Source organism: Sceloporus occidentalis, unplaced genomic scaffold (assembly GCF_023333645.1).
Source record: "Sceloporus occidentalis isolate IW3139 unplaced genomic scaffold, rSceOcc1.0.p SCAF_4, whole genome shotgun sequence".
Lineage (NCBI taxonomy): Eukaryota > Metazoa > Chordata > Lepidosauria > Squamata > Phrynosomatidae > Sceloporus > Sceloporus occidentalis.
The window spans coordinates 192,654,579-192,676,834 of NW_028316984.1; the positions used below are offsets into that span (position 1 = coordinate 192,654,579).

The window sequence follows — 22,256 nt, forward strand, 5'->3', positions numbered from 1 at the left end:
TTCATATTAATTAATTAAACTAATTAAAACATACCAACCCTCTCTTCAACATACCATTGTAGCCAACTCAGAGTAAGTTCCTCCCCCACACATCTGCACATTCCTGCACCAGGCAGGAAAAGCTTCCCTTTGAAACACCACCAATTATCTCCACCAATACTACATCTCCCATCATTTGTCTACCTATCTAAAACATTACAATACCCAGTGAAACATGTTTAAACTAAAACATTACAATACCCAGTTAAACAACCCTATGCATCACCACAACAACCCTCTTATGACAGAATATGCCAGATTCTGACAAGGACAATGATTTACATTGCACAGCTCTTCCAAATCGACGAGGTGCTGCTTCTGTCTCAGACTCTGCCTTCCTCAGTCTGGGATCCTCCTCCCCTCTGTTAGTTCCCCTTCCTCCAGATCTGAAGAAATGGGGGAGACACGACTCCTTCTACCTATCCTCCTCAGATGAAGGAAGCTCTTCTTCCTTCCTTCTCTTAAGTGTTCTTCCCTGTCTTGTGACCCCCCCCCCCCTTACTGCTTCTCATATTGATGGGGCCACCTCATGTACCATTTTGTTTCTCACCCCTCTACCCACGTTGCAGTCCCTATGGAAGTGGTGCGGGCAAAAAATCCCCCACTTGGATGGGGGAATTGATGCTTCTCTCCAATCTGGAGAACAGGGAGTTGAGGAGGAAGACTTCTTCCAGACCAGGTGGCCCGGAAATTCATTACTCTAACTGGCACACTGCCACAGCACCTTCTCAGCAGGCATGGGAGGGGGTACTTTACTGGGAAGTGCCCAGTAGTGCGCTCATGTCAGCTGTCTCACTGGGTATAAAAGCCTTTAGCCAAGTGCAAAAGGCTGAGTAGCCTATACAGCGTTCCAACATAGGGGGTTGGTGTGTGGTTGACTCACCACCACCTCCGAGTCATATATCGCATGTCTCTGGACCTGCCTATGTGGCACTATGTGGCCTAGGTCTCCCTCCTCTGCCCTGGCCACCACCCGTTTGTGGATGAGAGCTGCATGGGACTCAGTCTCCCCAATTTCAGAAGCAGATGCGAGGGAGTTCTCTTCCACTGACATGCCAGGACTGTCTTCTATGTGGCTCCCTTTTACAACAGAGGGAGGGAGAAAAGTTTAAGAGTTAAAGAGATATTGAAGGTAAAAGGACAAAGAAAGACTGGATTGATTTGAGGAGTATGGTTAAGAATCACCTACTGGCAGGAACTAGACTGAAGGATATGGGGGGATGCTCCTGCTGTTGGTAACTCCCTGTAAGTCTACTTTTTGCATACTGGAGCAATGAAGAAGGAGCAGCCCACACGAGGATATCTCTGCCTCCATGAAAAAGGCATAATCACGTCCACCCATACCACATGACTGCCTTGTTGCCGTAACTGCTTTGGGAGGAACTTTTCACATATGCATCAACAGTGGACAGATAGCATGACTGGGAGGCACTGATGGGTTTGGCCTGAAAATAAGAAGCAATGGCTGGACTACAGACCCGCTACTGCACTAACATAACATCATGTGATAAGCTTCAGCCACAGGCTACTATCCTGCTCTAATTCCAGTTTTCAAACCTCATGTGATAAAGTACTCAGTCTTTGGAATAATGAAGTAATGCAACCTGTGCCAAGTAGTCTTAAGCCTTACCCTCAGCTGCTGAATTTTCTCTTCTAGCATCTCCTTTGTTTCTGATGGTTCAAAACACTCCTTGAGAGAGAGCTGCATACTGCTGAACCAGTCATCAAAATCCTTACACTGATCTGCAGGGGGGGGGAAATCATAACATGACTTTTGAACAAATGGCATTATGTAGGAATAGAAGGGAGAGGGTATAGTCACCAAGTGCAGCTGCCAGAGTCTACTATAGTGAATCACAGAACTGAAGGGCACTCCATTGGCCATTGAGTCAAATCCCCCACTCAGTAAGGAATTCCCTTTAGAGCATTCCCATCAGGTTGCGGTCCAGATTCTTTGGAAAAAGTTCAGAGAAAGAGACCCTACTACCTCTCTAGATAACTGATTCCACTGTTAAACAGTTCTTACCATCAAGAAGTTCCTTGTAGTGTTCAATCAATGGCCGGGGGGGGGGGGGGGGGAGACAGGCGGTTGGACTGCATGCCTGTAGGACCTCTTCCAACTCTATGAATCTATGAAATTTACCTGCTGTATCCTAGCTGGGCCACTAAAACTCCCTGGGTGACCTTGGACAAGTCACATTCTCTCACCCTGAGAGGGCAAATCACCCTGAAGAAACTTGCCAAGCTTTGCCTTGGGGTTGTCATAGGTCAGAACTGACTTGAAGGAACACCACAACAAACAATAAAACTTTAAACATATCTATAGTTTTTTGTGGGTTTTTCAGGCTATGTGGCCATGTTCGAGAAGAGTTTCTTCCTGACATTTAAATATATCTGGTTCTAGCCTCTGAGCAGCAGAGGAAAAACTTTCACCCTCTTCTCTAACAGTGCTTTAGATATTGAAGGGGTGTAATCATAGTCTTCCCTCAGAATTTTCTTCACCAGACTAAACATGCCCCATTTTAATATTTGTATTTAATAATTTAATTTAATAAATTCAATATTTGAAAATCCAATACTGTAGTCATATTATTACTTGAACATCATAATATTATGTCAAAAACTAGTATATTGCATTATCTATTGCTCTAAATAGCTGCATAAAATACCTGAAATAACAGATTTATAGATTTGCTTCAGGTATATCAAAGAAACACTGATATTTCATTAATACTGAAAGAATGGGCCAAGGAGACTTTCTGCTGTGCTTTCTGCAACTGGACTTGTTCATCTCGGATTGGCCTTTTTAATCATCAACATGCTTACAGAAAGCACAGGATGAGTCCTTCCTGAATCTTCGTTCACGAAGTAAAGCCAGAGAAAGAATGGGGTACTGAGTTTTATTTATATCCTGCCCCCCCCCCCAATTTGGACTCGGTTTTGGGCTTAAGTCTCCCACTGATGGACCTGCTTCCCTCAGTGGCAAAGGGGTCTGTCTGGAAAAATTGGGAAGGAGGGATGCAAAAGGGAAAATTCCATCAAGGGAGGAGAAATCCCTTTGTGTGAAACTCGTTTTTATCCTTTAAAATTATACTTACAGTTCAAGAGAGTAGTAAAGTGATCCTGAAAAATTTGCTTCTTTGAATTAAATAAGTCAGTGACACTTTTAAGCTGCTCCTTTAATTCAGTCACTTCAGGGTTAAAACAACCTGGTCGTTTTTGAAGTGATTCCACGTGGTGTTTTTGTTGCAGAATCTTCTGATGTAGATCCTAAATAAGAAAAAAAAGGGAATGGAAAGCTTTCTTTTAATAAGCTGAAAGAAAGCGTGCAGAAAGACTGATAAAACAGTCGATATCAAAACAGTGTATTTTGTAAGAAATATTATACATTTGTAATCTATAAGCTTAGGCCTACCCCAGTGGTTCTCATGGTGGGACAGGATAATGGAGGGGGGGGGGGACATGAGAGTTGCTTAAGGGTGTGTGTGCAAGACTTGGAAGCCCTGATCTCTCCTCTTCCCAAAGTTCTTATGTGCAAAATTTACACATGCACTGAGTTAAATATTGAATTTACTTAAAACTATTCTAATTTGAACAATGTTGTTTCCTTATAAAATATTAAACTATGAATATACATGAGTGTGTGAATATAATCCATATATTATATCGAGGGGGGAGTGGCACAACATCTACATGTAGATGTGAAGGTGGGCCCCAAAGGTAAAAAGTTTGAGTACCACTGGCCTACACTATTTTATATATGTATATGTCTTCAAGTCTATTTATGGCAATACTGTGAACTACATAGGGTTTTCTTAGACAAGGAATACTCAGGGGTGGGTTGCTACTGTCATCCTCTGAAATATAGCCTACAGTACCTGGTATTTCTTGGCAGTCCCCATCCAAATACTAACCAAGCCTAAGCCTGCATAGCTTCCAAGATTCAATTGCAAAACCTACCAATATGGCAACACTGCAAGAAGAAATTAAAAGTGTTCTGTCATAGATCTGGATCTTTGTATTCATGCCTCCTAAAAGTTACTAAATTAGGGGGTTTTTTTCTATGTGTTTCTGTCTTTTGTTACATCCTAGTGTCCTACCATTTTGATGAATAGAGTATTTACTATTTGAGAATTTAAGGTGTCTTCTTTCTTAGATAGATATGAGTGGCAGTGCCACCACATGTACCCACCTTTCCTCACAATTAAGTAGATCCAGTGGAGTTTTCATTTTGATTTCAAAAACTAGGTCAACTTCAGTCCAGAGCTTAAAAACATTATCTTTTTGCACTGAAACTTCCAGAAGCCCAGAGCCAGCATATCGAGTGCTGGCTGGAGTACATCTGTGTGTGGAAACTGGAGTACAAAGAAGTAACTTTCTCACGCTCTGCCTTAGATTACTAATCACAGTCTAATCCTCGCACATAGGAAATCTCCTGCCAAAAAATGGCTTTTAGAGGAAACTACTCTTCAAGAGAAAATTAAAACAACAGCTTCCCTTTTAACCATAACTCTGCTCCTTTTGTAACTAGTGGCTGAAATGTGGATGAAATTAACCAGAAACTGGTTTCAGATTCCTAACTAAAAGTGAATCTCAGTGAACAATAACTATTCTCTGTGCTGCATCTGAAGAAGTGGGTTTTTATCCACAAAAACTCATGCTAAAATAAAAACCAGTTTATATCCACAAAAGCTCATGTTAAATAAAAACAGTTCCTATTTATAATGTTAATTACTATAAACTGGACTATGTGTATTATTGCACTTTTATTGAACATTTACAGTTTCAGGATTTCTACAAATAAGTGATGGCAGAGGATAAGGAAGAAGAAGAAGAGGAGGGGGAAAAGTTGTTGACAGTTCCCCAATTTTCTGTCCCCATCTCCAATCCTTTTTACACAAGTGCTAGAGCCATATACGTTTTTAGCTTCCTTTGTCAGCTTTAGAGAACTTCTAAACACATTGTTAATGATGAACCATCAGAGAAAATGCCATTGGTATAAACGGAAGAAGTGGGAATAGAATAGTGTGTGTGTGTGTGTGTCTTTGGAGTACCTCCAATTTAGTAAAGATCTCCAGAGTATCAGAAGGAGACAAAGCTTTCAGAAGCGATTCAGTCATTCCAATTTGTGTCTTGGCCAGGTCAAGGTCTCCTTTTAGCTCTGCTGTATTGCCATTGAGTTCAGTGGGTATCGACTTGTTTGATAAGTGCTTTCTTATTAGTTCCATTTTGTTCAAAAGAGAGGATTTGATGACCTGAAAATGCGAAACACAGAGGGAAGGTTAGGTGTTCTCCTGGCCCATTTCCTACTATATAACTTCACAAAAGGAAGTTAGAGAGAATGCTATTGCTATTTGTACTTCCCTACCTTCTCTTCAAAATTATGATTTCCTTGTTTCTGAAAGCCTTTTTTACACATTATGGGAGTTTTGTTAGGTGCAGACCTAAGACTCCTTGAAAGTGACATCACTTGTTACAAAATATGTGTAGCTGCTGCTAAAAATGTCAACTTCTGTCTGTAGTACTGACTTGATCCCCCATAATATCTAGTGAAATGTGCTGCTGTGATATAATGTTATCACATTATGAGTTTCTGTGGTTCTCAAGAAGTATCCAGTGATGTGGAGTAGGAACAGAATAGCTCTTAGCATGATGGTATCATGCCATGCAATAAATTATTTTAAGAGCACCGGTAGGCAACATGGTTCATAGGAGTCCCCTAGCCCACCTGTTTGATGCCATCACTGTCACCCACTCCCTGCACACCTTCTACTAAACATAAAACACAATATTTGCTCCCCAGTAGTGGTAGCAAGAGTATAACATGAATCATGGTGAGGTTTGTGGGAGCTGTCCCTACAATTTGTCAACTTCTGAAGAGGATAATAAGTTGTGAAGGAAGCAGAAATCAGGGTTTTGTGAGAGTTGCCATCTTTGTTCCTAATAATGTCTCAGGAATGATACAACGCTGCAAAGGGAATTGTGGGTCCAAAACACAGTGCAGAAATAATTCCATTTGAGACCGCTTTAACTGCCCTGACTCAATGCAAGGGGATTCTGGGAACTGTAGTTTTGTGAGACATTTAGCCTTCTCTGCCAGAAAACTCTGGTGCCACAATAAACTACAATTCCCTAGCACTGAGCCAGGGCAGTTAAGCAGTCTCAAACTGGATTATTTCTGCACTGTGTTTTGGACCATTGTCAAAGAGTATGATGGGCCACTAACCCATGATTGTACTTTGCCAAAACAAACAAAGGCAGAACAATTAGTTGAAGGGGAAATGATCACCACGACCACCATGGAAAAACTACTTCTGACCTTTCTGATTTCTACATTCTAAATTTTCAGCATGCTGAAAATACTACTGTTAAAGAGGACACGGTTTTTGTTTCAAACTGCCACCTCAAAGACTTAATCATATGCTAAGTATTTTGATTAGAGGTGTGGGTTTTTTTTTCCTACGCTTACATGAACACATAAGAGAAAGATGGGGGAGCTGTTCATTTTTCATCATCTCAAGAACTTGGGAAAGTTATGTTTTGGACAACATGATTATGAGATTCTACTCCAAAAAGTATCTCTTCCAAGCTCTACTGATGTCCAGATTTGGAAGGTACTCTAAAGTGTCTCTATTTTTTTAGTTGAGTTGCACTGTATTATTCCTACTGTAATCTCTCCAAAGAATCCAGTTAGTAGATGATACATAAATACAAAAGCATTCTAGTTAAACTATTTGCTTACCTGTAATTCAAGAGGAGGCTCACTGCCATTGAGGAGATTTTGAATTTCATCCACCTTTGTGTCAAATTCCTCTAAGTTCTTCCCTTGGAACTGTAAGCCAGCCTATGACAAAAGGAAAAGAAAAAATATTATGCACCAAATAATGTTTTGGTTAACTTGAATCCTCATTCTTACAGTAAGGCAAAGTATTGCTATTGGACTCCTGTTTCTTTTAAACCAATCTATAGCCTAAACAAGAAATGGTACAGTGGTACCCCGGGATACGAATGCGCCGCGTTACGAAATTTCCGGGTTACGAAAAAAATCAATAGAAAAAAATAGTTCCGGGTTACGAAGGTTATTCCGGGTTACGAAAAAAAATTTGGTGCTTTTCGGCGCTATTTCGCACGAAATCGCGGCTTTTCCCCATTAGCGCCTATGGCTTTTTCGGCTAGCGAAAGTTTCCGGGTTACGAAAGCGGCGGCGGAACGAATTAATTTCGTAACCCGGGGGACGAGTGTACAATAAACAAAGAAACAAATAAAAAACAGTCCATTTCACTTCCACTGCATCTGCTTGTAATGCCTGTTACCAATTTTAATTGCAGTACATTTTCTCTTCCCTATAAAAATATTGGCTAAGATCCTCCATGGGACATGTACCTACCATGTTGTAACAACATCTCCTGATCTGCCCCCTGAAACCCACCTGAGAAGCCAGGAAGCTGTACTGAACAAATATGTTATGTGGCACTGGTAAGTAAGGTACTGAGGAATAATGCATCTATCCCATTCTGGCCATGAACCATGGTGCAACAAGGAATTGTGATATAACTCCATTTGGGGGGGGGGGGTGCTTTGGCTTATCACACCAGGACTCACTGGTTGTGGGAGAAGTTGGATGCATCATCTTTCAGTGCCCTGCTCACAAGTACTGCAGGACTCCTTCACGTGGTATGGCTGTCTGGCTTTTAAGGTGGGTTTTAAGGTTACTTGCAGTTCTGGGAATGCTGCCACATTTGTAAATCTGAATACAAGACAGTTATATGGACATAATTTTAACTGATGGCATTATACTGAATGTGAGTGAAATAACCTGAACAGTATCTCTGTCAGCTAATAAGAGGGAAGGAAAAGAAGAAGGGGAGAAGAGGGGTAAAGGCATTGGAAATTGGTGAGAGAGAGCAAAGGGAAGAGGAATATTCAATGTATGGCACATTCAAGTTATTTATTAGTTGACAGAGAGTCTCCATGAACCTTACCTCCAACTCTGCCAGCTCCTTCTCAGTCAGGCTGCATTCTTCTAAGTTCTTCAGCTCTGTATTTGACCATTCATCAATCAAACTAGATAAATTAAGGAGTTTGTCCCATAAAGCCAGAGCTCTTCCCAAATTATCACAATAGTTTTCGGTTCGTTCACTGATCTGGAAGAGGGGTTTATATTTTGCAGGAAAGGAAAGGGAAGAAAGCAAAAACATAAGGCTTTGCAATTAAGCAACTTCAAACATGAAGACACGGGTGGAATGAAGCCAGCAACATAAACAGGAAGGGGGAGGGGGTAATCCGACGTGCCCGTTGGATGGAGACAGTTTCTTACCAAATACTGTTTTAAATATTACCATATCAAAGATAAACAGCAGCTCTCCAGGTTCTAAAGACAGGTCTGGCAAGGTAGTTTGGCTCATCAGACTTGAGCTTCTCCCAAAAATGTGTCCCAACTAGTCTGTCAGTGAAGAAATGCCCAGGCAGATGCAACAGAGATTCAACATCTTTTACCAGCCATTTAAGAACAGCTTTTGTACAGCCCATTCCTAAGACCAGCAGCCATGGCAAAGCTTCCAGGCAGGCTTAGCAATACCGGAAAAAACCTTACAAGCCAATATTGCTTGTCTAGATTTCCCATAATTATCTTTTACTAGAAAGCTTGTGCCCAACAGCAGACAGAAAGCCATACTGATCTGTCGACCTGATACCCAGTGTTGCACTCTTTTACATTTTAACTCTTCATCCTCTTTATGATTCTCCAACATGCTGCATTTAATTTATCCAAAATATTACTCATGAGTCAGAATCAATTACTATAATGCATAGCAGATCAGACCACCCTGATCATTTACTTTTTACATACATCCAGCCATCTGTCCACAATAGCGTTAGCCTCATTCTCAAAAGGCGGCTCCTCAAAGCTCTTAATTTTGTTCAACTGGGACTGAAGGTTTTTGCAGATCTGGTTTATTCTGTCAACATCTTCTGAATGGCTGTTAAATTCCTGTTTTGCCATGTTGACCTGGAGGAAAGTGAGTAGATGCGTTTTTAAGACCATTGCAGTGCACTGGAGGCAAATTGCAAGTGAAAAAACAACCCAACTTTTCTCCCTTTGTTTTGTCTCTCTCTGTATAAAGATAGTACCACGAGTTCCCATTTTAAGATCTGTATTTACTGTTAAGACACAACAGAAAAATAAAAATGAGAAAAAAAGCAGAGGCACATTCCACTAAGATGTTTCTTTATTCATGCTCACAATAAATAAAAATAAGTTATTGTCAGGGATATTGGGTCCAAAATAATCCCTACATAAATAATTGTATCTTTCACACTTAATATTTTGATTCCACTCTTTCACCCTGGTGTACCTTGCCAGCTTATTCATAACAGCCAGATCCCATCATTTAAATTACCATTTGTATGCTTTGATCAAGTATTATATCCTTCTCTATATCATCAAAACTGCAAACAAAACAAAAAAATCAAGCTAAAGAATTTGAAAGGACATGCAATTTAATTGGAGCAGACTAAAGCCATAATAAACAATTTAAATACACTGGTGCCTCGGGATACGAAATGATCGGGTTACGAAATTTCCGGGATACGAAAAAGTTGGATTGGCAAAAACTGTTTTGGGTTACGAAATATTTTTCGGGTTACGAAATTCATTTCGGCGCGAAATTCAAATGCTGCAAAGTGCAGCTATAGGCTTTCCAGTGCTAACGGAAAGCCTTCTCGGGTTACGAAATTTTCGGGTTACGAAAGGAATGGCGGAACGAATTAATTTCGTAACCCGAGGCACTAGTGTAGTTAAAACAAGTTTATCTCCTTAATAATCTGCACCTCATAATACACAGAATGCTAAAGGCAACAAAAAGTGTTGAACAGCATTAATAGTGAACAATTAAAATGCATTAACAATAATGATACCACAAGGAATAAAGCAATAAAACAATAAAGATATCTTCAAAAAGCAGCCGCTATATCCACAGAAAACAAGTATTGCTCATTCCTTTAACACTGAAGTCTCTTTCTTCTCGCAATATTTTATGTGAACTATTCTACAAGTCATAAACATGTGAAGGGCACTCCTTTTCTTTCCCAGTTGCTCCCCATAAAATAGAAGGTAGTGATTTGAGTATTAGATTATGACTCTGGAGACCAGGGTTTGATTCTCACTCAGCCATTAAACCCACACTCTCTCAGCCTCAGAGGAAGGCAATGGTTAACCTCTGAACAAATCTTGCCGAGAAAACCCCATGATAGAGTTGCCTTAGGGTCACCATAAGTTGAAAACAACTTGAAGACACACAACACACATATATTTTAGGGTAAGAGGATATCATCTAAAAAAACATTTATCTTCATTTATCATCTTTGTGCAAAAAGACCCAGGAGATTATTAAAGGGATAAACAGGTTTTAACATCTAAATTGTTTAATATGATTTCAGTCTGTCTGAATTAAACAAACTGATCTTGACCCAAAGTTATCAGTGTTGGTCAGCTTCATATCAAAGATATGCATGTTTTGTTGCAATGTAGAAAGTAGCCTGTTGACATTTTCTGAGAAAATATCACGCTTACAACCCCTTCCCTCCTCGTCCTGCCTTTCCTCATCCCTGAACATTTTCCCATCCTGCATCTCCCTCATGTGTCTCTAATTCTTCTGTAACAGGGCACCTACAAGTCCTATGATTTTCAATAGTTATTCCACACTGCCTGAGGTCTTTCTACATTATCTAGAAATATAAGGTGTCTATGATCAGAAGTTTTCCTCATAAAAGCACTGATTTTTTTACATTTTTGGATCAGTGTGGATTTAGTTCCTCATTTCAGAGAAAGTGACACGTTGCATCTTGTAAAATGCATCGTATGAAGAAAATTCATACATATCATTGCATTTGTCCAGATATATCAGTTCCTCAGAAGGCGAGTCTGGTGCAGTGGTTTGATTGTTGGACCTGGGACTCTGGAGATCAGGGTTCGAATCCCTGTTCTGCCATAGAAACCAGCTGGGTGACCTTGGCCAAGTCACACTCTCTCAGCCTCACAGGAAGGCAAAGGCAAACCCACTCTGAACAAATCTTGCCAAATAAACCCTGTGACAGGGCTGCCCTGCATCAGAAACAACTTGAAGGCACAGGACAATAACAATCTGTTTCTCAAAATCCCCCTCCTTCCTTTGTTTATTCACTTAATATATTTAAAACAAAGTACAACTAAAAATAACATTAATACAAAAGTGAAAAAAACCACTGAATCCCAGTTCTTTTTATAAAAGTTTAGAAGTGTTATAAAAATAGCATTTAAAATAATAAAATACAGACACAACACACTCCAATCAAAGCTCCATCTGCTGCAACAAGTTAAAAATGAACTGTCTAGATAAAAAGGCCCACAGGACCTGTCATGGAAGGAAAATCCACAACTTAGGATCAGCTATTGAGAAAGTTCTCTCCTGTGACTTCGCCAAATATATCTGTGATGGTGGTGGGACCAAGATAAATTGCTCTTCCAAAGATCTTAAAACCCAGGCAGGATCATGGAAAAAGATCCAGTCATTCAAATAGTCCAGACCCAAGCCACACAGGGTTTTAAAGACCTTGACAAGCTGAATTCTGCTCAGAAGAGGAATGATAATCGTTGGACCTTTTTCAACAAGGTTGCTCCTTATAACTAGTGCCAGTCAGACGCTTGACCGCAACACTTTATACCTCTTGTATTTTGATTCCCTTCATCATGTCTCCCTTACATCTAAAATATATTTTTAAGCTCCATGGGAGTGGAGCCCTGTAGTCATTTTGTTCATGACATGCCAAAAAGCATCAATGAACCAATGATACTGTATAAGACAGTAATAAAGTAACATGTTTTTACAAGAAATGCCATATTCCCATTAACAAATAACTGCAGTTCAGTTCCATGACTTAGCAGCTGGTCTTGACTCATGGAATCCCATCTCATAATTTTTAAAGAAGAGAATACAATACCATACAGTCGACCCTCTGTATCCACGGATTCAAACAGGCACGGCTTCAAAATATATCTTTTTAAAAATCCCAAAAGCAAAATATGTTTTTGCCATTTTATGTAAGGAACACCGTTTTACTATGGCATTACATTTCATGGGACTTGAGCATCCATGGCTTTTGGTAGCCATAGGGGGTCCTGGAACCAAACCCCAGCAAATACCAAGGGCTTGCTGTATTTTGTTTGCAACTTCCCATTCCAGACTTCACTGCACACAAACGCAAACAGATGTTTACAAAGCAGAGAAGAGCATGGGCACTGAAACAGTGACCTCTAGCGCCTGGCAATTAGACCACATTCATTAATGAGGTCTTTGTTTTGGTGGCCAGACAATGAAGTCTGTTCTCTAGCAGATACAGCAAGAGGATAGGAAAGTAGGACAAAAGTCTCAAAGCAATAAATAAGAGGGAACTTCTCCTCCTAGCCTTTGGATGGGAAAGATAAACCCAGAATTTTGCCTTCTATTGAAAATGGAAGAATGAATTTTTATTTCAGTTAATGGCAGAAAGGCAGAGTAATTACAATAACATGTAATATTAAATATAGAGTAAAATAATATTTAAAAAAGGAATATACAGCATGGTGGAGTGGGTTTTAGCACTGGACTAGAACTCTGGAGACCAGGGTTCGAATCCTGACTCGGCCATGTAAACCCACTTGGTGACCTTGGGCAAGTCCCATTCTCTCAGCCTCAGAGGATGGCAATGATAAACGTCCTCTGAAGAAACTTGCTACTGCATTATTTTCCTCGAACTTTAATACTGGATATTATTTTATTTACTCTATTTCTCTGGTCACTGACCCAAATAAAGATTCATTCAGAAAAAAAATTGAAAAAACCTGGGCTAATTCTCTTACAGAGATACTGAGACCTCATCCAAATTTAAAGCCGCAGCCCCAATGAGATTTTTGAACATCTCTGTGGGTGGGTTTTTGAAAATATTTCAGAAAAACCGCCCCTGTGTGTGCATGAATCCAATTTGTGACATAATACTAGAGATTTATAAAAGACAATATACTGGACTACAAATTCCAGAATCCACTGACCATACTGGTTGGGGGATTGTGAGAGTTCTAGCCCAATTAGCCACAGTTTTCAAACACAGCTATTACTCTTTTTCCTTCCTCAATTTAACATCATCCCCATCAAGCTTCTATTTAGCCTTGATGTGAAATGAATAAAATTAATGCAAGGATGTTTGGCTGTTATTTTAAATTGTATTAATGTCCGTATGAACTAAGCATGTTTAGATCTAGCGGGTTAAGATAGGGAGGATGGACATTTTTCATTTGGTTTGTCTATTTAAGTGAATCAACTCAGTATATACTACCTGATCTACAACTACTGTTGTGGGCTGCATCTACGCTGCAGAAGTAATGCAGTTTCAAACTGTTTTAGGGAAAGAAAGAAAAGACTCAGATCATTTGTGGGCAAGTTCCAAGTTCCTCATCCCACCCCTGGACATGGCCCATCCGTTGCCATCAAAATCCAAAGTGGCTAGAAGTCCATTTTCGGTCCCCCAAGATTCCTTCCTGCTGTTTAAAAACTAAGTAAGCTGGCAGGAAAGCATTCTATGAGTGCAAGTCCCCTTTTTCAATGGAAAAAGAAAAAGAAAGTGATGGGGCTTCTGTTGGCCATAAAATCAAGTAATGTGCTGCATGTGACCCACAGACCATGTGTGATGTCCTGCCAGGACTGATTGGACTTCCCCCTGCATTTTCTTTCGTGTTGGTTCAGGCCATAGATTATTTTAGTGTAGAAAAGTTCATTGTATTAGTTTGTGGGAGGAGCTGTAGGTTTCCCCTGCATTATTTCCAAGTTTGGTTTGCCCTTTCCCAACATGCTCTGCTGTAGCTAGAGGTTTTAGTGGGGGAGCAGTCTTTGCTGAGAGCAAGCAGAGAGCTGTCTTTTGGTGGCAAGCAGGCCCAGACAGCCGGAAAGGGCATTTCTTACACCTCAGCCAAATTAGTTACCAACTTAGCCAAATCAGTTACCAACTCAGCCGAATTAGTTACCATCAGCAAGAAAATAAAGGAGTTCAGGAGCTGAAAGACCCTGCACCAGCTCCATTGAGTGAGGAGAGCAAACCATCAAACCCAGAAAGATGACAACCTGAATATTGCTGCAACTGTAAAGTACCTTTTGCTTAGAGCTGGGGAGGAGAAAACTCTTTATTTTGTTTTTTAAATTAAATTTCCCCCCTTTTCAACTTTACATTCAGCTTCAGAGCCTTTTTTGGGTAGAAGAGTTTGATCTCACCAGGGTACCGCCGTTGCACACCCAAACCTGCCACCACCTTTAGTTGGGTGTGTCTTCATACCATGTGTTGCTCATCACTAATGTAGAAAACCTCCTCATACCAAAAGGAAACTGCTTAGACAGACAAACAATGTCTGAGACAAGAGCATTATATAGACCTAGCTGGAGAGGGATTGACCCTTGGGAATCAGCTGACAGAGTGTTCAGGTGGGCTGGTACTTCAGCCAATATGGTACCTCTGGCTATAGAGATTTGTCCACCCATCCTGCACTAAGGACACAACAGAAAGTGGGAAAGAACTATTCTGTTAGGGATCTGGCATCATCATCATCATCATCATCATCATCATCATCGTTATTGGGTCCCCCCCCCCCCAATAGTTTTTGCCTTCAGCATAATACAAGTTGAGTCTCCCTTATCTGAAATGCTTTGGTCCACAAGTATTTTTGGGTTTTTTTTTTCATATTTTGCTGTATTTGCATCTACATCTTGGAGCTGAGAACAAATTCTGAACATGAAATTCATTTACGTTTCACATGCACCTTACACACATAGCCTGTGTGTAATTTTATATATAATATTTTTAATAATTTTGTGCATGAAACAATGTTTGTATACAGAACTATCAGTAAGCAAAGGTGTAAGTGTCTCAGCCACCCATGTGGACAATTTTGGATTTTTGAAATATTTCGGACTTAGGAATTCAGGATAAGGGAGACTCAACCTGTATATGAAGGGCATAATTCAGACACTGACAATGGTTCAGGAAAAAAGACTAAATAAGGGGAGTCCTGCACCAAGACCTTTCTTGATGCCTTCAAGTGGATCAAATAGGCTGCCTGTTTGACTATGGTTGCAGTTAAGATCACATGCACTGTATACATACACACATATACACAAACGGTCGGTATTGTGTATTGTGTGCTAAAACAATCTGAAATGGGCACCAACAAAAGATGGATTTTAAAACTTGAATACATGCTGCTAATAAGTATGCAAATTATTACACTAAATTATATGCTAATTATACCATCTATGATGCTAATTACACCAAGATTCACAATATGCATAATTTAGCATTCTAGTAATAATGGGAGGAAGAAATAAACTACAGCAAACTCTATAACTCTGTCTTACAGCCATGGGGATTTTAGCAGCCACTTCTCTGGCATCATGAGCAAACATTGCCTCATTTAATGCAACCTTCCCCATATGTTGAAGCTCACGGGTCCATTGGCCATACTTGGTGGGGATGATGGCAGCTGCAGTTTTATGTTGGAATTGATACTACTCAAAGATTGGCAAGGACTTTGTGAATGTGCACCAATTTATTCATTTATTTACTGCCATGAAATAGCAGTACGTTTACATACAGCACAATCAATGTCAGCCACAAAGAATAAACAGATGCCAACCAGCTGCAATGCTCTTCCTTTTCTCAATTACTTCAGCCAGCAGATAAGGATCTTTCTGCAATATCATGAGAAATGAAGCTGCTGCAGACCAAAGAGCCTGAAAACTGTTCCTTTAAATATTTTTTAAAAGCAAAAGACAATTTTCTCTGCATGCTGTATTCCACATTTAGCACCACATTCTACAACTTCTGTTCTGTTCCATTTGCAGAGAAGCACAGAAACTGGCTCCCCTACATGGAAAGTTCTTTTGAGAACCTCACCTTGGCAGTTATCCTCTGAAGGTTGTCTTTTCCCATGTAAGACACCTGCTGTGACAGGACATGTTCTTGCTTCAGAATGATGCTCATCAGACAGTTTTTGCAACTGTGATATTGCTTCAAGAGCTCTATCACTCGGCCACAGTGTTCCAGCCTATTGAAAAGGAACAAACCCAAAATTATTAACACATTTAAAGGTCTGCCCAAAACTGAAGATGTGTGAGTTTTTTGGGTTTTTTTTTTAAACATGACTGTGTAAACACATCAAGGGATTTAGCTTTTAGCACAGAATACAGTGCATCTATTCAATACCACGTAATCTGAACTTTTATTTTTAAAAGGGGAGCATGTTTGGAGCTCCCTCAGGGTTAAACAGGATATTATATGTAAATGCAGAACTTGGCTAAGTTGGTTTTTTGGTATACAATTCTCAAAATCTTCTGTCTGCATGGCTCAAGGTATATTGTAATAATGCATTTCACATGGCTTACAAAAATTCAAAAGTTACAAGGAAAGGTGAAGGGGCACACCATATGGGGAGGGGAATTGAATACTTTCTCCCTGTGCCACGACCCTTACAACATACTATTACACTTTCAGAGTAACTCACAGTGCTAATTTCCTAGGCATATCCCAGAAAAATATCATACTTCACTGTTATAGTGCTATTATTCTACTTAAACTGTTAAGGCAGCTTTCTGTGGAATCCTGGGATTTGCATTTTGGGGACAGCCCTTTAACTTTCTCAGCTGGAAAGCTCTTAGGTCTCAGTAAACTACCAACCCCAGAATTCTACAGGAGGCAGCCTTAGCAGTTAGTGGAACAATAGAGCTAGAACAGTGTACTATGATATAGAGAACTACAGTAAGCTGGCTGAATCCCATGGGACTTACATACAGGATACATCGACATTTTATTACCCCATTTGTTTAACTTGTACATTGAAGATATGATATGCAAAGCTGGATTAGACTGAAGAATGAAGTGTGGAAACTGGAGAAATGAACATCAAAAATTTAAGATATGCAGATGGCACCATACTACTAGCAGAAAAATAGCAAAGACTTGGAACAACGATTGAACAAAGTCAAGGAAGAATGTGAAGTGCCAGGTTTATTGCTGAACATTAAGAAAACAAAAATAATGACCACAGACGTATATAACTTTAAAGCAGACAGTGAAGATATTCAGATAGGCAAAGTTTTTCTGTACCTTGGCTCTATAATTAATCAAAATGGAGACAGTAGTCAAGAAATAAGTAGAAGACTAGGACCTGGAAGGGCAGCTGTGAAGGAACTAGACAAGTTCCTCAAATGTAAAAATATACCATTGAATACCAAAGTTAGAATTTTCCAGGCCATTGTATTTCCAGTTTGTGTGTGTGTGTGAAAGCTGGACAGTGAAGAAAGCAGGCAGGAAGAAAATCAACGCATTTGAAATGTGGTGCTGGAGGACAGTCAGTGTATACCCTAGACTGCCAAAAATTCAAATACAGTGAGCCTTCAGTATTCGCAGATTCAATGTATGCAGATTTGAGCAAGAACGGGTTGAAATGAAGAAACATTTAATTTTTTTTAACCTGCGATGGCCAGGCTGAGAAGTGGTCCCTAGGCACTAGCGGAGGCTGATGCACCAAGACTCAGGCAAGCCAATGCCTCCCTTCTCAATGGAAGTAAACCCCACCAGAAAGCCACAGTCAGAACTTAAAATTTGCCATCTTTTCACAAGGAAGCTTCTGGCAGAATTTAAACTCCTTCCCCAACGATACACCTTTTTGCTCCACTCCTCCTGCTGCCCTTCCCTGATGTGAATTAGTGGCAAAGGGGTTTAAAATCTGGCAGAGGCTTTGTGACGGGAAGTTTGAGAAGGTGGAAAACTGAGGCAGGTTTGTTTAAATTCTGGAAGAGCCTTCAAGGTGGGAAGGAGGGAAAGACTGCAGGAAGAATGTTTCTAGTACCTCGATCTTGTAACTCAGGTAATTTTAAATGTTAAATACTTGACTCGAGCACTCATGTTTTTTGGTACCAAACTGCTACAGATACTGAGGGCCCATTGTAAATGGATCCTAAATCAAATGAATCCTGAACTTTCCCTAGAAACCAAGAAGACTAAACTGAGACTGTCTTATTATGGACATATGAGAAGACATGATTAACTAGAAAAGACAACAATGCTTGGTAAAGTGGAAGGCAGTAAGAGCAGAGGAAGACCACATCACAGATGGATAAACTCAATCAAGGAAGCTACAGCCCGGAGTCTGCAAGGCAGAATAGGTGTTGACCTATTCAGCACTTTGGATAGCTCCACTAAAATTCAAAGTAAATCTAGAGTAGTTTCACTATCCCCAATGACAAGGAAGCCATGAGCTGTCACTGACTACAACAAATATGCATAAGATTACGGCCGTAGTAGAGAGCCAGCATGGTGCAATGGTCTGAGTACTGGAGTAGGACCTCAGCACATCTGGGTTGGAATCCCAATTTGGTTCAGGAAACCCACTGGGTGACCTTGAGTAAGTCATACTTTCTCAGGTTTAGAGGAAGGCAACAGCAAACTTCCTCTAAACAAATCTTGCCAAAAAAATTCTGTGATAAGGTCGCCAGAGTCAGAATGGCTTGAAAGCACACAAAAACAACAACAACAGCAGCGTTAGTTTCCTACTTTTCAGTAATAGAGAGCTTGGTTTCCTTCCATAAATCCTCTATAAGCTTCCACTGGTGCTTCAGCTCTTCTTGTTCAGCCTTTGGGAAATGGGAAAGCAGGCTAGCCCTTTCATTTAAGGATCTCATGTCTGCAGCATGGCAATCAAGATTCTGCCTGAGTTCAATCAGCAACTTCAATCTGTACCATTGGGAAGGAAAGAGGTCATGACCAAAAGTTATTTCAGCATTATTGCTCTATTCCTAGTAGTCTCTGGTTTGATTTAATGTTCTTTTATTTGCTGTGTCATTAAATGTTTGAAGGAACTGATCAATGACAGTTCCTTCCTAGGGAAGCCAAGAAGGCCTTGTTGTCCCTCAGTCAGCAGGCAAAACCTTTTCTATTCTCACAGCCTTTTAAAAAAAGGGTTTTTTAAAAAAATAAGTTAGCTCAATGGAACTGTTTAACTGTTCAACTGATTACTGTCTTTTTTTACTCTTTTAATTTGAATTTTGAATTGTTTTAATACAATTGGCCTTCTGTATCCACAGATTCTTTGTCCACAAACATCCACAACTTGGTTTTGTTTAATTCCTAAAAGCAAACCTTGATTCTGCCATTTTATATAAGAGACACAATTTTACTATGCCACTGTATCTAATGGGACTTGAGCATCCATGGATTTGGATAACCACAAGGGTCCTGGAATCAAACACCAGAGGATATCAATGGCCCAATGTACTGTGAATAATTTATTTATATTTTAATGTTCATCTGTTGAATTTTTTCAATTGTACTATTATTTTAAATTGTGAGCAGCTTTGAGTCCCAATTTTTTTTTTTTTTTGGGGGGGGGGGGAAGCAGGATAAAAATAAATATACTCTATATACTTGTGTATAAGTCTACCTCATTTATTAGTCAAGTGCAGGTTTTGAGGCCATACTCATCGATTTGGATAAGCTAAGGTAGAGGGGACATGTAACAAAGGATATAAAGAACAAAGCAAAGGAAAACAATGCCTAATAACCTACAAAATTCCAGCAGGCATAATTGTTTATGTCACCATAAAAGCAGAATGGATGAGGAAGGAACTGATAAATTTATGTTTTAAATTCTACATTGTTTAATTGCATTTTAGGGGGGGGGGGTTGAGGGTTTGGATTATATATTTTTAATCTTGTAAGCCGCCTCAATTGCATTTTGTAGAGAGGCGGGATATAAATAATAATAATAATAATAATAATTATTATTATTATTATTATTATTATTATTATTATTATTAAATAGGTGGGGAGGTGACCAGGCATGAGTAGGGCTAAGGAAACACTAACATAAAAAAAGAAGTAAAGGCAAAACAAATTTAACTTTAATGTGATAACTTTGTCAAAGTTGTAACACAGAAAAGCTGATACTGTATACACAAATGTCTTATTCAGATCTTTCATAACCCAGTTCCTCTCAGTGTTTACTTCAGAGGAAGTTCCAAAGAGCCACTGCTGCTATTTTCCCAACTAGGTATTCAAATGGCTGTAAGCAGTGCCACAACAGACTATGCTTCTATTAGGTTCTCCTGGGACAGACTAGGTCAGTGATGGCGAATCTATGGCATGCGTGCCAGAGGTGGCACTCAGAGCCTTCTCTGTGGGCACACATGTGCCGTCACCCCAACACAGAGTTTGCCAGAGTTTGTTACTAGAAAGCCAGAGGGACATGGCACTTTGAAATTAATAAGTGGGTTTTGGGTTGCAGTTTGGGCACTCAGCCTCTAAAAGGTTCACCATCACTGGACTAGGTTCTCAACTTTTGCCACTCTACGCAGAGAATGGGATTATTCCCTTTTTCATAAGAGCTAAGGTAAAGTACTTACACTGACCCGTGGATAAGTCGATTCAGTTTTTTTGGTTTGATTTTTTAACTAAAATTTCTAGACTTATTAACAAGTATATACAATAATAATAACCATGACAGCACTTTGTAACCATCATTTCTGGGAAGATAAAATGAAGCTTTCATGAATAATACTTTTTGAAGTCCACGAAAAAAAAAACCTATGAAAGCTTTTATGCCTCCTGCAAAAAGACAATTCAACAGATTGTTGACAATCTTGAAAAAATATGAAAGTGGGGATAAAAAATATCATTTGCTCACCTTTGTTGAGCAGCAGGAATTGTTGGATCCCTCAGCCCTATCATACGGATCTTATCACGTATGTCTTGGAGACTTTTATAGAGCTCACTGTTCTTCGGTGAAAATTCTTCCCGAAAATCCTCAGTCTGGACAACTTCTTCTTTTTCTGCAGAACCAACAGCTGGGATTTCCTTTGTACACAAAGCTGCAACAAGCTCTTTGCAGCTCACTTTTTTCCCTGATTCAGGATCTTCCAAGCGGATACGGGCTCGTGTCAACTTGTCATCTAGAAGTCTGGCCTCTTTGTGCATCTTGCAAGCCTCTGTCAGTTGAGGAGAATGGCTGAAAGGGTCTGAAACCTTCGCAGGTGCTCTGACATGCCTCAGGAAAGTTTCAAGATCTTGCAAGATTGCTCCAATGGTCTGTGTCTTATGATCCAGTTCTTCCAGTTGTATTTTGTATTCTCCAATCATTGCACTTGCCACTTGCCAGTCTGCTGGGTCAACCTTCCCTCCTGTGGGCCTGGTTTGCTCTTGCTGACTGCACCACTCAATACAATTTGCTATAGATGTCTGAATTTTCTGAGAAATAAGATAGGACAACAGGGATAGGATGTGCTTTACGTCTAAATGTTGAAAGGCAGGTGTCCATCATGACAGGTACCTTTTGTCATGCCCTGCCTCCAGGATCCTGGCATGCCCTCTAAGTCTGAAGGCTCTGATGAAGAGACTGAGAACTCAGGAGACATGTCAGGGCTGCAGCAAGGCCAGCAGATCCAGGAGGAGAAGCTGCAGCCAGCACAGGGGCTGAGTTCCCAGCAGACAGAGGAGCAAAGTTCATTACAAACACTACCCTCAGCTGAATTGCCATCTTCTGAGGCTGAGAGAGCATGACTTGTCCAAGGTCACCCAGTGGGTTTCCATGGCTGAACAGGGAATACTTCCTCCTAAATGAGAAGCAGTGGCCAAGGTTTTCTAACACGTTGTACAGCCCTAACCAAAGCTTAGCAAAGATTCTTCTTTTTTGTGAAGTCAAAGGCTTTCATGGCCGGCATCCATGGTTTTTTGTGGGTTTTTCGGGCTATGCGGCCATGTGCTAGAAGATTTTCTTCCTGACGTTTTGCCAGCATCTGTGGCTGGCATCTTCAGAGAATGAATTCGCTGAAGATGCCAGCCACAGATGCTGGCGAAAAGTCAGGAAGAAAATCTTCTAGAACATGTCCGCATAGCCCGAAAAACCCACAAAAAACATTCTTCTTTTTGGCTACAACTTCCAGAATCTCAAGGGGCCATACTAGCTAAGGGACTTTCAGAGTAATAGTCCAAAAAAGTAAGTTTCCCAAGCTCTGGTTCTACCTGGGGACAAAACACCTAGAAGAATGCATAAGGAAGTGTAAGGTTAAAAGCATTCTTCCTCTCTGACACTTCTTCCCTGGAAATAACCCTTTCCTGGAGCATTTTTCACCAAAGCAGCCACAGCTGGGATTTATGAACACAGGCCA

General features: G+C 40.2%; 1 protein-coding gene across 8 annotated transcripts in view; it reads right to left on the minus strand.

Annotated features, from left to right (window-relative positions):
- SYNE2 (spectrin repeat containing nuclear envelope protein 2) overlaps nucleotides 1-22,256 on the minus strand; it is a 348,063-nt gene that overhangs the window by 209,054 nt on the left and 116,753 nt on the right. For all 8 annotated transcript variants that reach the window (XM_089522735.1, XM_089522729.1, XM_089522733.1 and 5 more), the window contains exons 28-36: nucleotides 20,777-21,336; nucleotides 18,649-18,828; nucleotides 15,991-16,141; nucleotides 8,888-9,046; nucleotides 8,022-8,183; nucleotides 6,782-6,883; nucleotides 5,094-5,294; nucleotides 3,138-3,309; nucleotides 1,670-1,782 (exon numbers count right to left, since the gene is read on the minus strand). In XM_089522735.1, coding sequence (XP_089378861.1) covers nucleotides 1,670-1,782; nucleotides 3,138-3,309; nucleotides 5,094-5,294; nucleotides 6,782-6,883; nucleotides 8,022-8,183; nucleotides 8,888-9,046; nucleotides 15,991-16,141; nucleotides 18,649-18,828; nucleotides 20,777-21,336 — 1,800 coding nt within the window. The remainder of the gene's footprint in view (nucleotides 1-1,669; nucleotides 1,783-3,137; nucleotides 3,310-5,093; nucleotides 5,295-6,781; nucleotides 6,884-8,021; nucleotides 8,184-8,887; nucleotides 9,047-15,990; nucleotides 16,142-18,648; nucleotides 18,829-20,776; nucleotides 21,337-22,256) is intronic.